The sequence below is a fragment of the Phoenix dactylifera genome, unplaced genomic scaffold (assembly GCF_009389715.1).
Source record: "Phoenix dactylifera cultivar Barhee BC4 unplaced genomic scaffold, palm_55x_up_171113_PBpolish2nd_filt_p 001835F, whole genome shotgun sequence".
NCBI classification, from domain to species: domain Eukaryota; kingdom Viridiplantae; phylum Streptophyta; class Magnoliopsida; order Arecales; family Arecaceae; genus Phoenix; species Phoenix dactylifera.
The window spans coordinates 2,499-21,144 of NW_024069126.1; the positions used below are offsets into that span (position 1 = coordinate 2,499).

At 35.8% G+C, this 18,646-nt stretch overlaps 1 protein-coding gene across 1 annotated transcript; it reads left to right on the forward strand.

Moving 5' to 3' along the window:
• Positions 1-1,865: 1,865 nt before the first annotated feature.
• Positions 1,866-14,170, forward strand: LOC103714142 (DNA-directed RNA polymerases II, IV and V subunit 6A-like). Its single transcript, XM_008801298.4, has 6 exons — positions 1,866-2,001; positions 9,454-9,487; positions 9,557-9,729; positions 9,820-9,871; positions 13,394-13,461; positions 13,549-14,170. Exons 1-6 carry the CDS (start codon positions 1,964-1,966, stop codon positions 13,616-13,618), a joined length of 435 nt encoding a protein of 144 aa, XP_008799520.1. The 5' UTR covers positions 1,866-1,963; the 3' UTR covers positions 13,619-14,170.
• The last annotated feature ends 4,476 nt before the right edge of the window (positions 14,171-18,646 follow it).

The window sequence follows — 18,646 nt, forward strand, 5'->3', positions numbered from 1 at the left end:
CAAGTTCGACAAAGGCAAGTGAATCCGTTTAATCTTTGTTCTCCTTTGGGCCCACATAATTTCTGCCCATGTCGACATGATGAGTTGTTACGTGGGTCTGAAACAATCCTTTTCTTTTCTTCTTTTCTTTTTCTCTTTTTTTTTGGTACATCAGAGGGTGAAAACCCAATTAAAAAAAAAAAAAATATATGGTGAGATGGTTAATGGATCCTCTAATGATCTTTCCGGATCTCTCCAATGGTGCAAACATTACTCCTACCTCGCAATCTTTTGGCATTAGGCAGCCCATCATATCACTTGTTTCTGGTGCATGACAAAATAGAAGAAAAGCTGAAACATTTCCTTAAAAAACAAAAGAAATCGGAGGTTGCAATCTTAGAGTCTCTCTTTCATACATGCTAGGAAATAATGAAGGCGAGGGAAACAAGTCTCCATCTAAGAGTATCCACCAATCTCTCTGTCAAGTTCATAGTAAAGTTCTCCAATCACTGATTCATTGCTGTAAGAATAATGTCGGTAGTTGCAACATGAAGATCCTGTAAAAAGTTTCTCCAAAAAAAAATCTTATAAAAAAAAGGTTAGTAATCTACATTAGATTGAGGGTTTATTTGGTAAAAGATGAAAATTTCACCAGGAATATCAGTGGGATGGATGTAATTAAAGCATATAAGACGTTGAAGAGGCTCGACCTAATAATCGTAAATAATATGTTTAGGCTCATTGATCAACCAGTTGACATTTTTCAATAGATGGTAGAAAAGAGTATTCCTGAACCATTCAAACAACAGAGGGCTGGGTCATGAAATATGCAATGGGTAAATCGACCTGCCTTGTTGGTTGGAGTTTAAGTGAAGAAGTAATCTTCCAACCTTCTACTCAGTGTTGAAGGAGTCTAAGATCAATTGGAATGATGATAAACTTATGTAGGAAATTTTCTTGTCCCTCAAGCTGAAATAATAAGCCATAGAGTTAATGTAAAGCTCAGTTCTATATGTTTAGAACACTAAGCAATAGTTAAGTTGATTACATTATATAGGAAACTTCGAATAGTCGTTATACAACTTTCTAGCAAAGTATCAAAAATATGATACACTACAACGAGCCATTATTAATTAAAAAATTGTCATCATAATCATCATTATCATCATCTGAGATTATAAGGGTTGATCTCTACCATTTACTTTGTATCTACACACCTGTTTGAGGAATTATCTCCAACTAGATTTGAATCCTTGTCCCCTAGCAAGGGGTATCACCATACGAGCAAGTGAAGTGCTTGATAATATTAGGATTTTTTTAGTTAGAGCCAGGTATGGATTAAATTTTCTAGCCTAAACTTTAAATGGGTCGAGTATGAACTACAAGTTTATCCCCAAGTTACGAGGGTGAAGCTCTATTTAGATTAAAATAATTTAAATAAGCTTATTATGATATTGAATAAAAATTCAAATAATTAGTATTTTTATTAATATTAGTCATTTAATTTTTAAAAATTAGCCGATATTAATTTTAGAAATTAGATTGGAGAGGTTAGATTAGGTCTATTAGGGACAGGTCTTGAAAATATATTAGATTAGTCTCAGAATGGGTGACTCGAAATGGCCTATCGGTAGGTATGGATCGAGATGCATTGAATCGATCTCAGGTTAGGGTGGGTGTGAGTAATATTTCGATGTTGTTTGGTATTATATCAAGCCAATACAATACTAAATAAACCATCCTAGTGACCGTTATATTCTCCTCTATTAAGATAATGAAGGGTGCCACGGAACTATAAATTTGGTCCGCGGACCGGACTTAATCTGGAAGCCGACCTTGGACCGGCCCAATATCCGGCCCAATGATTCCCTCGATATATACCCACAGAAGGAGGTGGTTGATCCGGCTCTCTTGAGGGTTTCTTTCCCCGGAGTTCGACAATAGGGAGGAGAGAAGAGGAGGAAAGGGTGCTTTCGCTTCAAGAATGGCGGACGATGACTACAACGACATGGACTTCGGGGGGTCTGTCCTTCCCCACCTCTCTCTCCCCACCTCTCTCCCCGTTCCCTGATTCGTTTCTTTGATCGTTCTCTTCTTTGTATCGTTCTCTGTCAATAAGTTCCAGCGAGGATTCTGTTGGGAAAGATTGAGTAATCTGCATTCTTGATTCACTTCTTGTATGGCGATCTTTAGTTGATATTTCTCCGATAAGATTTGTTCAAGTTTAGGTATTATCGGTTAATCTACGTTATTGATTTCTCTAGTTGGGGCGACGTTTGGTTCATATTTCTTATGATAAAATTTGTTCATGTTTAGGTATAGATTACCCTGTATTCTTGATTTCATTTCTTTGTGCGGTGATCTTTTTTGATATCTCTGATTAATTTGTGATGGTGGAATATTGGTTTCTGATTGCTCTTTCTTTTTGTTTGTGGTATAAGCATGTGATGGTTGTAACTGATCTATGTTAAGTGGTTCTACAAGTGGCTTTAGGGCATTGTGTAATTTTCTTGGGTGGACATCGCGCGGGGCCCCGGGGGGGGGGTGGGGGGGTGGGGGGGGTTGCCAATGGTATTGAAGAAGTTGATGGTTATCTTTATTATCCTCCAGAATTTTCTTTTTCCTTTTGGTTTCTTTTTAATAAAACTTTTTTGGTCGAATTCCACCTTTTGTAATAAAACATTTTGAGAATTATTTTGAAAGGAAATATTTTGCATCGGAAAACATGTATTATTTGAAATGAAATATGGTATATGATTTGTTTGATGTTTCCAGAAGAATGTGAAGTAGGAAAAAGGCTTGTTATTTGAGGATATATTAGCATAATTATACTGAATTTTAGGCATAAGTACAAGCACATATATATGTATATACATATGTATATGTGTATATATACATAAGCATATGAATATAATACATTTCATACCTGTGTCTACATTTAGCTCCATCTGTGTTTTTCCCCAATATGGCATTGTACACTATATAAAGTATGCATGCTTTGGATCAACCAATATAGACATGACACTCAAACCTATAATAGTTTTTTAAATTTGATGGATTATAACAGAGTTAAAAACGTAACTCATAGTTTGTGGTCTTGGTAAGGGGTCTAATTTCTTAGGTAGTTGGGCAAGTTGCTGAACAAGGGTTTCTATGTATAAGTTGAAAATTATGTTGAGGATTCCTGACTTTGTAAACCTCTTGCTATCAGGTTGTTTAACTTAAAGATGAGAGAAGGATCAATGGAGGAATTGAATAAACTTTTGTGAATGACAGTTATCGTGACTTCAATGTCCAAGAATTGATTCAAAGTTCTTGGTCAAGGACATTTGACAAGAGAGGGCTTTGTCATGAAATATGGGATTCTAGGCAATGGGTAAAAAGACCTGCATTATTGTGAAGGAGTAATCCTCCAACTTTTTCCTAGGTCTAGAAGGAGTTAAAATGAAGTGAAATGATAAATTTCATATAGCAAATTTTCTTGTCCCTCAAGATAAGCCATAGAATGTAAAACTTGATTCCATATATTGAGAACACTAATTACTAATTAAGTTGATTATGTTAGCCCAGGCAACTACATAGTTGATTTTTTCTTTGCACAGCATAAGTAGGTTATAGATTGGAAAGAGAAAGAGCATAGAAGATAGGATACAGGAGTCTCTCTATTACACAATATATAGTTATGCAGTCTATTAAAAGATTTAATTAAAAAAAACGTATTTTTTCCAGTTAAATCTCGATAGTTTAATATGATTAGATCATTTCTACATATAAAGGCCATGAATTTCTGAAAGTACAGCCTAATCTGGGGGAGAACAATTTTGATGTGAACCCTTTGATGGAACTTAATGGATTCAAAAATGAAAAGCCCCAATAAGTGATAAATGCTTCTTATGAAGCACCAAGATACATAGTGTGCTGGGTACTAAGAATTCTGTATCTTTGTGGTATACTTTGAAGTTCAGATTACCAAAAGCATTCATGGAGTTCACCCAAATATCGAAGTTGGTAATGGTGAGATATTTGAGTCATGATTGATATATAAGAAGGGCTCTCAGAGACCATACATCTCCTTGTATTTGTCGTAGATAAAATTGATTTTAGATGTGGTCATTGCTGATGGCATAATATCATCTTAATGAGACAAGATTAAGGTTAAATGCTCAAGTAGCATGATAAGAAAGCTTTGTTTATAAGGTCTGAATTTAGCAGGAAAGCTAAATGTATGGTATTTTATTAGCATTTATTCATATGTATATGGAAACTTTTAACTTGACAAGTTAGTTGTTGAGTATATAGCTAAACATACCATGTTTGTTAGCATTAATTCCTATATTTTCTGAAACGAGCTGTTACAAATTGAAGGGAAATAAAAAGATTTGTGAGGCATAAAGACAGGTTCTATAAATAGCTAACAATCCCTACATATCAACCTTCTCTTTGAGAAGCAATGACAGTTACTAGTCCCTTGGCTGAGTAGAAGAAATTTGAGCTGATCTTCATCAAAGTATTCAGCCAACAGTAGAGCGGTAGCATCACCCTTCCTTTACATCTACCCAAAAAATGTGGATCCGAAACAAGGCTCGCACCATTTGCAGGGACCTTGAGACAAATCAGAGCCCTTTGTAAATGCACTTAGTGTTTTGCAATAATGAGACTTCGAAGGAGTGGGAGGGTTGGATAGGGTAGGGTAGGGGAGAGGCAAAGGTTTGGTTTATCCTTCCTGCTCATCAGACTGAGGGCATTTATCATTGTATCAAACCACAGCCAGATCCAAGGTTTGATCCTTAATTTAGAGGAGGGAAAGGAAGAGTGCTCCCCCTTTTATGGGGTTTGGTCCGTAATGCAAACTATGATTCCTATTGGAATTATGAATCTTGTCAATTTTCAGGTCTTTTATGCAAGCTTCCTTTTCAAAAGCATAACTTGAGTCATACATTTCCATTTGAGGCATGAGAGCACTTGTTTCGAAACTAACTTTGAGTTCTAAAAGTTATTATTATTAGTCATAGCTAGTTCGATCGTTATGACATATGAGGGTCAAACATTGGTTTGAAGTTTTAAAACAGTATTAGTCTCGAATCATTTTAGGGAAGTTTTTATGCATTTTTTGGTTGAATTAGAAGTCCGAAATGGTACAGTATTGGGTGGGAAGTGTTTTACAGACATCTTAGTTGATATAGGAATTGTTTTGATGGCTTTTTATAGCTAGGGGAATCATACCTATGAATAAACAACTTATTTTCTTGATTTTTGTATAAAATTTCTTTCTTGTGGCAGATTCCTTGAAGTCCTAAGGGTCAGGCAGGTAGACAAGTTTTCAAATATGTTGTACTTTATTGCCTATAAGAAAACTTTAGATGCAAGTAATTCAGGATTCGTTTATTTGAAGAAGTTCTGTCTATATGGAGTTACTGAGAGTCTGAACTAGTTGCTTTGGGATGCAAGAAGTTGGAGTTGCCGAGACTAGATGCTATTGGTAAAATCCCCATGATCTTGAACTTCGTTGTGAGGAACCATATGGATCAGAGCGTTGATTTTTGTATACTTCTTATCAGATGTACTTCATTTGTGCGACATGATCATTGATGTGCAAAATTTCACCAATTTCGGATTGTGAGATATGGTCAGCAAGCTAAACATAAGATCTCGTCGATTGCAATATATTGTGAGATATGGTTTTTTTCTTCATGATAATTTATGTGCATGATCAACAAAACCTATGTGTGGTTGAGGTGCATCGAGATATTCTTACCAAATCTTTTAATCATGGTTAAAAGAAAGATTGATGTATAGTAAGATTAGATTCTCGATTTTATCGATGTATTTTTTGTTGAGTATAAGGTTTTAGGAAGTTTAGAGAAGGCCTTGAACTCGTGGATGAATTCTTTCCAAGAAGAGATTGATGAAAACAAGTTATCACATTGGATTTACAGATTATGTCAATATGCTGGTCTTTTTAGTGAGCTGCCTATATGAAAGCATAACTTGATTTATACATCTTGTTTTGGGGTGTCAAGTTCTGTTTGGTGTTTTCTTTGCATGAAAGCTTCTCCTAAGATCTTTTTCCCCTTGTAGAAGCAATTTTAGATATTGTTACCAAAACTTCTCTAGAAAGCACTTTCTTGCTTTAGAAGTTAAAGTACTTTTCTTAAGCAACTTCAAACATGCCCTAATATTACATGTTTTGGACTTGACCAAAAGTCCTACAAGTTTCTTATGATGAGTTTTTGTTTATTCTGTTATGAGGGTTAAAATTTGGCTTGAAGTTTTAGATTATGACTAGTTTTGAGTTCGAGACATTTTAAGAAAGCTTTTCCATGGCTTATGGGTAGGATTGAAAGTCCTAGATGGCATGGTGTTGGTTGGTAGTTATTTTACAGGGGTTTTAGTTGATTTAGGAGTTGTTTTGGTTGCTCTATAAACAGTGAAAGCCATGCCTACGAATAAACGGTGTACTTTCTGAGTTGTAATTAAAGTTTCTTTCTCTTGGTGGGTTCCATGAAGTTGGGTGACCTCTTAGTCCTAGTTTTGTATGGACATAGACATGAGAATTGGATTGGACACATGTCCAAGTGTCTGACTCCACAAGAGGAAAGAAAAGGAAGACACCGGGATACGAGAAAATAATTTTAGGGGATATATAATATTGATAAAATAAACAGTAAAAGATATCATCTATTAAGGTCTTTCAGTGTACATGGTTCTCATTCAAACTTCCCAATAAGCATAAGGATTTAAAGAAAATGATATTTTGCAAAGTTATTTTAGTTCTTCATTCTTGACTAGTCACTAAAAGGAACAAAATATCACTTTTGACGTTATTATATTGGGTTAAACTAATTATTGGAGGAGTCTAGCAATCTACTAATTTCTGAAAGTTGCAACAAAATATACTGTAAGTATCAAAGTGTTTGATACATATCTGATTTGTATACGTATCTGACATGGATTCTAGGATCTGGAAATGTTCAAGTCAAACATCACACCTGTAGTCTTTGATTGAAATAAGGAAGCATATAGGATGTGTAATAATTCATAAATTTTGATGGATTGCATGACACTTGTACTCCTAAAAGCAAACTCAAGGGATCTCTTTTTTGTCAAGCACTGATTAGTAACCACCAGCCCCTCTATACCAACACTAGTCCTTGTATTGAGACCTATTGATATCAATGTTATTGCATCAAGTTCTCTTAGATTGCATTTTCTGTTGTTAAAATTGGACTATTCAAGAATATATCTTTATTTAGTTGCACACTTCTAATTCATGGCACATTACGGCCAATCTGTTGCTAGAAGCAACTACTAAGCTTTTCAGTTATCGGCCAATAATGATTATCACTTAGCAAAAACAATTGTGAAGACTTTCCTTAGTTGACCACTAATAAAACATAGCATGCAATCCTATTCCAATACTAAAAACAAGTGTGTGAAGCCTTTACTAACTAGCCAGTAATAATGCATAGCAAATAAACACTGGTTCGTTACAGGAAACAATTGCTAAACGATTCCTTATGTGGCCACTAAGTGCATAGCTACTAATCGTTATTACGCCAAAAAGCATCTTAATTAGATGCATTCAAGGCTAAACTCCCATTACCACAAAAAAACTTTCATTCTGTTAAACCTCTTTGACCAAGTTATTAAGTTAGCAAAGTTTTGGCGATCGCTGTTGCTTAAAGAGAAGAATGGCGAAGCGGAGGAGGATGGACATGGTTGTGACTAAGATTAGTGGATTCCCTGCAAGGAATATAATAGAGATTTTGCTGGAATCACATAAATGGTCTCCCCAAAGCATTCATTTGGTGTTCTCTGTCAAGCTCAATGCTCTTGAGAGTGATGGTTTGCTCAACAATACCCTTTGCTCTACTTGGTCTCACTATTTCCCTGATGATGTCCAATAATGACAAGCAAGGCCACTTTTAGCATGGATGAAGTGCAAGGTTGCTTTGGAATAATGTGTAGTGTCTGCATACCTTGTGACTGGGGGGTAATTAAATATGATGACAACAACATCTTGCGAAGTTCTATGGCTTACAGTTTTGGACTAGGTGAGTGCACATATGATCCACATTATGCAGGTGAAACAAAATGGTGGTGTGTGGTAAAGCCAACAAGAAGGGGTTGAAAGTTAGTTTCTATATTAGAGGAAGCATAGGAATTGCACTCGATGAGAATAAATTGGAGATTCTGTTAGATGGTATTAGCATGTTGAATGAAGATCCATGTAACACAACCTAAAATGGATGGAAGTGGAGCAGCTGGTGCTATGGTTGATCTTAGATAGTTGGTATTATTGTTGTTGGTTATGGTTACTCATTGGTAGATCTTTCTGTTCTGTCATTCTTGTTGAACAATAGTTCCTATTTCTCTTGCTAGTGTCTCTTATCAATTTATCCTCTCAAAATCTCTAACTTTTTTATTTATCAGTTGTGATACCTTCAGATACTAAAAAGAATCGTCATCGTTGGTGGTTGTGGCATACAATGTGATCTTTTTAAGAATCGTCATCATTCTAGCCAGTGGTCACTCTCGAGACATTTTCTTTAGCCTGTAGTTGCTATTCAGATCATTTAAATAAACCCATAATCTTGTTCTTGCTAGCTGTCATAATGTTTTTGCTGAAGTTTTACTTTGAGGAAGCTTTATTAGGAATTAATTTTTTTTTTGAACTATTATTTGATTATTATACTGGTTTACTTTTTATTTATTGTTTTTCAGATTGCTTAATGGTGATCACATGTTATCAGACATGGTTGTTGTCCACTAATTCCATTTCAAGTAGTTTGTACCTTTTTTTTTTTGTTTTCGAGGAAGTTTCTACTGTTTTGTGTGGGCTATATCCCATACTGTTCAGGAACATCCAAATTCGGTTCTTCTATTTCTGTTTCAACAGCTTATGGAGCTGTTATAAAATTGTCAAGGAGTTTAGTCTTTTAGTGACATTCCAGCAGGCCATGACTGACCATAGCATCTAGATTTAATAGTCATAGTTTTAACTTCTTCTTTATCATGCTTTGCTTAATCTTACATTTTATGAAGACAGTATATTTTTATGGTAAAGGCTGATTGCTGGATGCCAAGAGTTGATTGAATTCACTTGATATGAGTCCACACATGCGACAGTAGAATGACATATTATGATCCATTCTAGAAATCATATATTTCCTCTAGTTTTTAGCCAACATTTGTACAACTGCGACTAATACTACAAAAGTTTATGCATATCCTTATGGTAGTGTTGCTCATGCTTTTGTGATATCTAATGACTTGCTCCAAATTAGACTATTCTTCAGTTATATCATGGTTATCACCATTATGCTGCCATTGTTATATTTTCCCTAAATTTTCTGATCATTCTTGTTCAATATAATCTTATGTCTATTAAAATCTTAATTTATTTCTTTTGAAGCTGTTATAGACTTAAGGTTCACAAGTTACTCCATGTTGACATCTGAATTGTTTATGCAGGTATGAAGATGAGCCTCCAGAACCTGAGATGGAGGTATGAGCTAACCGTTTTTCAATTCAATTTATGCAATTCTACCCCTTCAAATGATTTGGTTTTGGGCAGGAAGGAACAGAAGTGGAGCCAGAAAACAACAATGAAGATGTTCCAGATGATGTCGTGGGTGCAGAAGGTGAAGAAAAGGAGCAACAACCTGTCGAACGGCCTCGGAAAACATCAAAATACATGACAAAATATGAACGTGCTAGAATCCTGGGCACACGAGCTTTGCAAATTAGGTTTGTGCTTCAACATTTTAGATTTCAAAACTGTTCATGCAATTTCATTTTCTATTAACTCTTTTCTATTTTTTGACTCTGATTGAACAGTATGAATGCACCAGTGATGGTTGAGCTAGAGGGCGAGACTGATCCTTTGGAGGTAAGATTGTGCCATACAAGTAAGATCTTCTCAGATTGATTAAGAACAAAAATTCTGTTGTGTTTTTTCCTAAGTTTTATTTTATGATCTTAGATAAGAATTTGATATTTAGTTTTTCATTGATAAGCACCTACATTCATGATATGTTATTATGAAGAGTTCAGATTGTTAATTAAATATAATGTGATGGGTAGCTCGGGATTATTTCTTATGATGTGAGTAAATTTGCTGATGGTTGTAAACAAGGTTGCCTAAGTGGGTTTAATGAAATTTTGTCAATTGCTTTAGAAGAATATGCTCAAGGTTCACCGGACTTATACTAAGGGTCGTATTGGCCGGGTACCGGTTTGCTTTGGTACAGGTATGCACTGTATCAAGCCGAGGTGTACCAAAGGATCATGAGAAGAGGAGGGGAGAGAGGGAGAAAACACTAATCCTAATCCTAGGAGGAGGAGAATCGTGGGTGGGGAGAGAAGATGAAGGGGTGAGTGGGGAGAGAAGATGAAGGTGTGAGTGGGGAGAGAGAGAGGGAGGGGGAAAGAGAGAGAGATGTACGGTGCGTTGGTGTCGATTGAGAGCATTGGGATTGGTGTCAGCATAAGCATTGATGTTGGCGTCAGCATCATCATCAGGTACTGGTAGAGCCTCCGGCGACGGTGTGGTGGAGTTTCGAAGACCCGGTTCATGGTGGAAAGGGATTAAGAGAGAGGTAGAGAATGAAGCCACAAAGGGATTGAGGAGGGGGGGGGGAGGTATCAAGGGGTTTTGAAGGTTGAATCATCTAGTTCTTGGCCGGTTTAGTGCGGCCCAAACGTTGGTTCGAGACAATTTGCAAACCCTGGATATGCTATTTTTTAATGCATATCTTTTTTGAATAAGTATAGAAAATTATTGGTGAATTAGGACTTCTTTATTAACCAATTCATCTAATGAGATGAAGATGCTAAACTGTTGAAGAGTTGTAGCGATTCTGATTTATAAGAATATAGGTCAAAAATTTAACTAGATGTCGATGGACCAAAGCTATGAGTCAGCGTAGGATTATATAGGAGATAATGGCGGGGAAAAGATTTAGACAGGCAACTGGTATATCAGCAAGCCAATTTGGTTTTTATGAATGAGAAAGTAAATGAAGAAATGATTTTTTTATTGCTTATATAGTTGGTAGAAAGATTTCAGGGGTCATGATCAAAGGCTACTGATGGATGCTTTATCAAATGGTTATCATATTTAATGTGAAGATAAGGCTAGAATGATTTGTTTGACTCATGTATAGACTTCCCAACACAAAGACTTTTTTGGATGAGAATTTGCATGAGGGCCTGTTTGGTTGGAGGTAAGTCAAAAATAGTTTAAAAGTTCGGTACAGAGAAGTGGTTTATCAAGAATCTGCAGATCACTTAAACCTGTTTGTCTGTATGAATGAAAGTCTACTTTTTTATACTTTCAATATTTGTTCTGTAGTAAGTTACATGGTATTGAATTATTAATGAAGCATAATTATCCAGAAGTGCAACTTCCACGCCATTTGGTTGGAAGTCAAAATCTTAACAATTGGGGTGCCTGGGAAGCTTACTTTATAACCAAATGCTAGAGGTGCCCAATTTCACTTGACGTCTCCTATGCACACTTACCAACAAGCAAACAGGCCCTAAGAGGAACTTGTGCAAGTCGTCAATGGAGATCACTTGACAGCAGAGTATGTTTTGGTACCATTGCTATCAATGGTTGCATTAGCCACGGAACACATGCTGTCTTCCTGAATTGACTAGCTAAATTGGCTTTAGATGCCTTGTTGTTCTTGAAGAAGTTTTGATGTGAGCGTAATATGGGTCGGTAATGTGCCTTTGGCTACTTTTAGGTTTCTTTAGTCAGTTAAGATAAGGATAGATGATAACTAGTTCATGGGCCTAGATCTGCTGGTTGGTATATGAGGGGCATATTGTGGTTGTGACATTGAGTTAATTTTTATGGAAGATTTTTTGGTGGATTTTTCCCATATACCAGTTACGATTAAAGAGTTCTACATATTTCTTCCCTCCCTCTTTTTCTCCATTCTACCTCCTAATATCTTTTTCTCCTTCCCTTTTACTCTTTTCAGAATTCTCTATTCTGATGCCAAACTAGGGTTGTGAAGGGAACTGTTAGAGCACAAGGGTCTAACAATTATTTGAGTGAAAAGCAGATTATATAGAATGCGGATATAATGGAAAATAAAGTGAAAAATGAAGCATCTAACATAATCAATGGATAAGATATGCTGCAAAGTGACTATTTTCATTATAGTCAGCTGTGGTACAAATGGTTGGGAAATAAATTTGGCATTATGAAAAGCTGAATGGAAGAGTTACTATGGTGTATTTTCATAGACATTTTTTGGAGACTTGAGGGAAAAAGATTAAAAGAAACAATCACGTTGGAGATATAGCAGGTTCCATGCTGGCCAAAGTAAATGGATGTAGCAAGAGCATTAGAGAGAAAGCTACTTAGGTGGTAGTTCTTGAACCAGGAAGATAAGATTTGAATAAGGTCTCAAAAAAAGCCTGAAATTCGTATAGGCAGAAGATAATGTTTTTGACTTTGATCGAAGTGTTTTTATTGTCTACAATGGATATATGAGGTATCTTGAGGCAGGACATAGGTAGTGGCAGGAGCAAAGAGGGGAATACCTGAGATTACATGGACAAAAAGGCAGTGAAGAAGCAGATAAAGGTGTTTTACCTTAGTAGCAGACTTAACCTTTGGCAGGAACGGATGACTCAGAAGAATCTCGATATCTGATCCCAACTAGTTGGCATCAGAGATGCAAGTGGGTTGAGTAGACCTACCTCTGACTATTACCTCTACTTTATTTGCACCTACCTGTAGCGTAGACACATCACCTATGGATTGTGAATGGATCCAAAATTAAGAATTGAATACCAATGGCGTTGGAACTGATTTGTAGTTGACTACAATGAAATGGAATTGATTATCATAGCCCTTCAAATTGAGACCTGACCTGAGATTAAACTGAAAAGGGACTGGACCTGCAGCAGGCCCTCAGCATGCCTAGTGCATATGTTGTTTAGGTCCACATTTTACTCTGGAGCTTACTGAGGTTCCTTCAAGGTAAGTGGTATCCAGATTCAGCCTAATCCACTTACACCCCTGTTTCTTCCATACCTGCCAGCTGCTAGAATCATTGGAATTACCTGCAGGAGGGTTGATATTAGGTTGACAGGCATCATCTATGCTCAATCCTATAGATCATCCTCCTATATTTTGCAATGAATCCCATCTTTTGGTGACGTGGATTTATGACAAAGATGATGATTGATGCTCATGTCATGACAATGTTTGCCCTATGGGTATATAGAACTAATTGTTTTTTTAATATTTTTCATGGTCTGTTTTAGATACATCTCTAACCATTCATAAAAAATCGGTTTGGCATGCTCGCACATTTTCCTGAGCAATTCAGGTATTAGATTTTGGTCGTTCAGAACTGGTCTGATTTTATGACTCCTTGTGCCATTTTAGATTGCAATGAAGGAACTTCGAGAGCGTAAGATACCATTCACAATCCGGCGGTATCTGCCAGATGGAAGGTGTGCAAATCAGTTAGTTCAACTAGTAATTTTTTTTCCGAAGTAATTTTATCATCAAGCATGCTGATGTTGACTTCATTGTGACAGTTATGAGGACTGGGGAGTCGATGAACTTATAGTGGAAGACTCTTGGAAGAGGCAAGTTGGCGGGGACTGAGTTATTGCCTTCATCACTTTGTCATTTAGATGCTCTGAAATTTGGACATTTTCTGTCTGTGTGTTTTATATTTTCGTATCATCTAGTCTCTAGCGATGCTTAGAGCTGTCAGCCTGTTACCCAAGCTTCCGTTGGTGTACTACCCTTGGACTTGCTGTTTAATGGTTAAATCAGGTGCAGTTTACTTGCTTCTGAACCATTTTTCTGGGGAGGCGTTTTATAATGCTACCAAGTGTTTGCTTGCAAACTCGTGAAGGTAAACTTGCAGCTTGCTTGCTTCTAAACTGTGGGTGCACATCAGAAGCATGGTTATTGTTCAGAGAAACAAAATTGAACTCATAGGGGGCTTTCTAGTTTCTAGTAGAATCCCATGCTTTTCATTCAAATTTATTTCCATCTTTCTTGAGTTTTACTATTTTCATTACTTCGTTCCCATTTCTGGATATCTGTAACTGAACGTGATCACTGTCTCCCCAAACCCTTGTAGGGCCACTTTTGGGTTGTTTTTTTGTTGTTGTTGTTGTTTTTCGTTTTTAATCCAATTCTTGTCAAGATCCTCTTGCATTTATCTGGAAACTCAATTGTTCCAAGAAACTTGTGCTTCCCCAGATACATTGTTGGAATTACATTATCGGTATGGCCTGGATGTGGAATCTCAGCACGTTTCTTGCTGTTAGGGAATGGTCTGATGGCGGCCCAATGTTCCTGTCATGATATTACAGTTTTCAAAAATATACTGGTATTTCATTATGGCCGTTCCTATCTTGCGGTGGAAAGTAGTGTAGATGCCAAGAATATAAAACGCCAGGATCGCTTGTATCACTGCCCGAAGGGGGTTTGCAAACCTTCGGCTACAGCCAGGTAAGGTTGTTCCTGTCATGATCTGATGAGAGGTATATTAGCCGAAGTAATTGGTCTGATATGCTCCAAGATATCAACGGATGTAATATTGAAAAATTGGTCATTGATATTTAACCATTTTTCTTATGAGTTTTTAATTACCAAAACTAAATACTACATGAAAGAATCGGGTGCTAGATGGCCTGATTTGGTAAAATCTCTGGAGACATGGTACAAGACTTGTATACATTCCTTGGGGTTTCAAACGCAGCGTAGCCTATCAATCCGACAAATGGGAATTACAGGAAAAAAAAAAGAGGACAATTATTGTATTTTGCTTGCCCATATTTTTTTTGTGTCTCTGTTCAGTATTTTCCTCCATGTTGCATTATCGTTTTAGATGTATCTATCAGTAATTGGGCAAGTGCAAGGGATCGGGAGTTTATGAAAGGAGCCTGATCGATAAACATATTTTTTAATACTGGTCAAAAGTGTATGTGCAATTGCACCTGGTATAAGGGAAAATGTAATTAAGGCTTATAATTGATCATTTACTTAATAATAGAAAATCAAAGCTATGCATTTAAACATGACCGTTTGTTCATATCTGGAGTCATTCTTTCTTACCACTCCAAAATGTGATCATATTGCTAGCAGCAAGAGATAGAATGTCCTTATTGCCATTTTTAGCATGCGATCACATTTCATAAAAAAAAATAAAACTCTACAAAAGTTTAGGAACAAAAATTAGTAAGGCTGTAAAGCAAGAATTTTTTTTTTTTTTTTAATTTTACATCGAGAACTTACATAACAGGTGTAAGTACTGCCCAAAGAGGCCGTAAAGCAAGATTGAGAGGAGCTTAATTGACTGTGAAATTTCTCCTAATTAAATAACAAGATGCCAGCTCCAATTATTATCGCAATACAATACGCCATGCTCCAATTAGACTCCAGATGTTATGTGATATGTCAAGCATGCTGGTTGGTGCGGTTAGAGTTGGAGGTTCAATCAAAATATAAAGGAGTCGTGGAGACCTTACAGTCTCCTCTATTTATCTGGTAGTCTTCAAAGCTTGAACAGAAATACTGGGAGTCTTGAACAAGGGCATCAATCTCTTGTAGGAGTCCACTGGGAGCCTCGAAAAGACTCCTGAAGTAGCCAAGTAGTATAAGAGCCATCGAGTGGGTACTCTATTGAACCTACATTAGAGTCTTAGTGGGACTATGCAGTTTGAAAGAATGCTTACTTTGATGGCTATGATGTTTCAAACTAAATATAAAAGTTAAGAATGCTTACTCGAGCTTTCATAATATTCCTCAACATATCATTTAACTAGGACTACTTTTTGTTTGCCATTCTTTTACTTGCAATAACAAGGGTCTGAATCCAAGCTCATGTTCAATATCATATTCTCACTATCTTTTTTGATAAATAATCCTAATGTTTTGAGCATATCATATTCTTACCACCATGTGATAATATTTTTCTAGCAAGCATCTTAACTTTTTGAGAAATTTATCAGAAATCCTACGAATTGCTAATCATTATAACCTCTTTTTTTTTTTTTTGAATGATGAGGGAGGTTAAATATAACGACCCAGCCTGTATTGCAAAAAGAAGGGAACTATTTACATCGAGAGAGAAGGTAGGAGTTCAGAGAAATTGTCCGAGATGCACAGGTGAACAACTCCAGGCAAAAACTAATTGAAAGCTGAAAAGAGAAGGTAGGTTTTAAGAGAAGGTGTCCGAGATACAGAGGTGAACAACTCCAGGCAAACACTAACTGAAAGCGGAAACGAGGTATATGAGAAGTTATAAGCTAAATTCAAGGGGCGGCCCAGAAGAGAGAAGTAACCTTATTAGATCCTACGCACCTGAGCCTTCAAGCAGGAAAAGGGAGACCACCAACCAGAGTTTTCGGAGGATTCCAACTCATAGAAAACTTTACTATTCTATGATAAGCAAATTGTACTTGTCTTCTCCACATCCCTGGATCATTCGCAAGAAACCACCAACCCCATTTTGCCACCTTCCACTTTTCCAAGACACAGTCTTCCAATTTGCCTGACAGCTTGAGGAACCTTTCCAAAGAAAAGACTCTTTGAGTTTGTCAAGTGCTTATTATATTTCTTTTTGGCTTGAGCAAATACAAGGGTATCATTTGCATATTGGAGTATTTCATTCACCCACATATAGCTATAGCAGCATTATTGAACACCTACATATTGGCTCAACAGCAATAATAAAAGATAGTTAAGGATGATTTTTTTCAAAAGCTTTAGAGAAGTCCAATTTACATATGACCCCAATTTGATTAACCCTTCTTGAATGGGACAAAATTTCATTTGCACAAAAGATATTATCCATGATAGACCTTTCCTTAATATAAGTTGTTTGGGCCGGATCACTAAGATCATTCATGATAGGTTGAAGCCTTAGTAGGGTTCAAGGATATCTTATAATAATAAGAATATAATAAAAGAAAAGAAGATAAAAAATAACAAATAGTTAATACAATTTTTTTTTCTTCTGAATTTTGGAGATGGCTCTAACTTTTTCGTTTAATAAGTATAGAGATGGACAACACCAAAACATGAGGAAAAGAAAACATAAACTTATATAGAATTATCAAAAAAAAAATTAATCGAAAAGTTACAAACCTCCATATGCTTAATCGCTTTGGAGGCGTTTGGTATGGGGTGATCGTCCCAGGATCAAGGATAATGTGGGTGGAGGTGATGGGATCACCGCATTTGGTTCACCACAGTGATCCTACGTGGCAATAATCCTGTATTACCTCCACTCCTCAAATTACCGTCCAACTCGATGATGGGATACCCGTCCTTGAGGTTGGAAATCCAAGATCACCCCATGGCAGTGATCCTGGGTTGAAAGTTAAAGATAAAAATATCCCTCAATTTAGCAGAAAAATTGATATATCAATATACCATCAATATATTATGTCAATGTTATATATATATAATATTATGTTGATATTATATATTATATTAATGATATATATTATAATATAATATATTACTAATCATATTATTATCCTATTATTATTGAAGGATAATTTTAAATTATAGGAGAAATATATTATTATATTTATATTTATATAATGAAAATATTTAATATATTACTCCTATTTACCTTATTTTCCTAATCAAAATAATTATTAGTATTAAAAATCTATTATAAGTATAAATAAAAATATTAATTCTATAATAAAAAATAACATATTTTTATAAGATTAATAATTTATAGGAGTAATAAATATATTTATATATAATATATTAATAATTAATATATTGATAAATATATTAATATTTATTATAATATATTTTATATGATTAATAAATATATGATAAGGGCTACTAAAAGTTGAATATGTGACAAAATTATGGAGCTATTATAAGAATTAGACTTATATTTTTGATTCATGAAAATTAAAAATACATAAAAAAATCCATCTAAGATATATCAGGGGTATTTGTAATATTATGTGGTCAGTGATCTTGGATCTTCATACAATACCAAACAAGTTACTCATGAATACTCTGGAGATTTTTAATCACTAGAGCTTGACCTACCAAACATATTGATCTTAAATCACTAGGAATCAAATCACCCCAGCGTTTGGATTATCGGAGATCTTAGATCACCGTGGTGATCTTGTTGGGGTTACCAAATGCCCCCTTTAGGTATGCACCTAACAAATGAACTCCAATTTGTTGATATATTGTCCTTTCAATGATTACAAAAACTATCGAAGGAATAGTTACATAAGCTACCAAGTTTCATTAATTTTCCTTTTTCAATCATTACATAAGCTACCGAATGAATCACGCTTATCAAATCCAAGCATGGAGATTCATCCAAAAATGATCAAGACTTGAGGTAGGAGTCCTTCCAGGAAATGAACGGTTTGAAGGTAAAAGTCTTCCTTGGGAGCAAAAGAGTTGACGCCGCGGGAGTAAATACGCTTGTATCGCTCCGTTCCCTCCGAGAAATTATTACATGGGCCAGACCGGATCAGTGAATCGATCCAAATCGTAAAGCGTATGCACGGTGGATGATAGGCACCCAAATTTAATTTTGAATTATTTAAATATGGGAGGTTAATTTGGTGAGAGACTATTGGACTGGTCCACCACGTCTAATCCATGAATTAGAATTTAGACGTT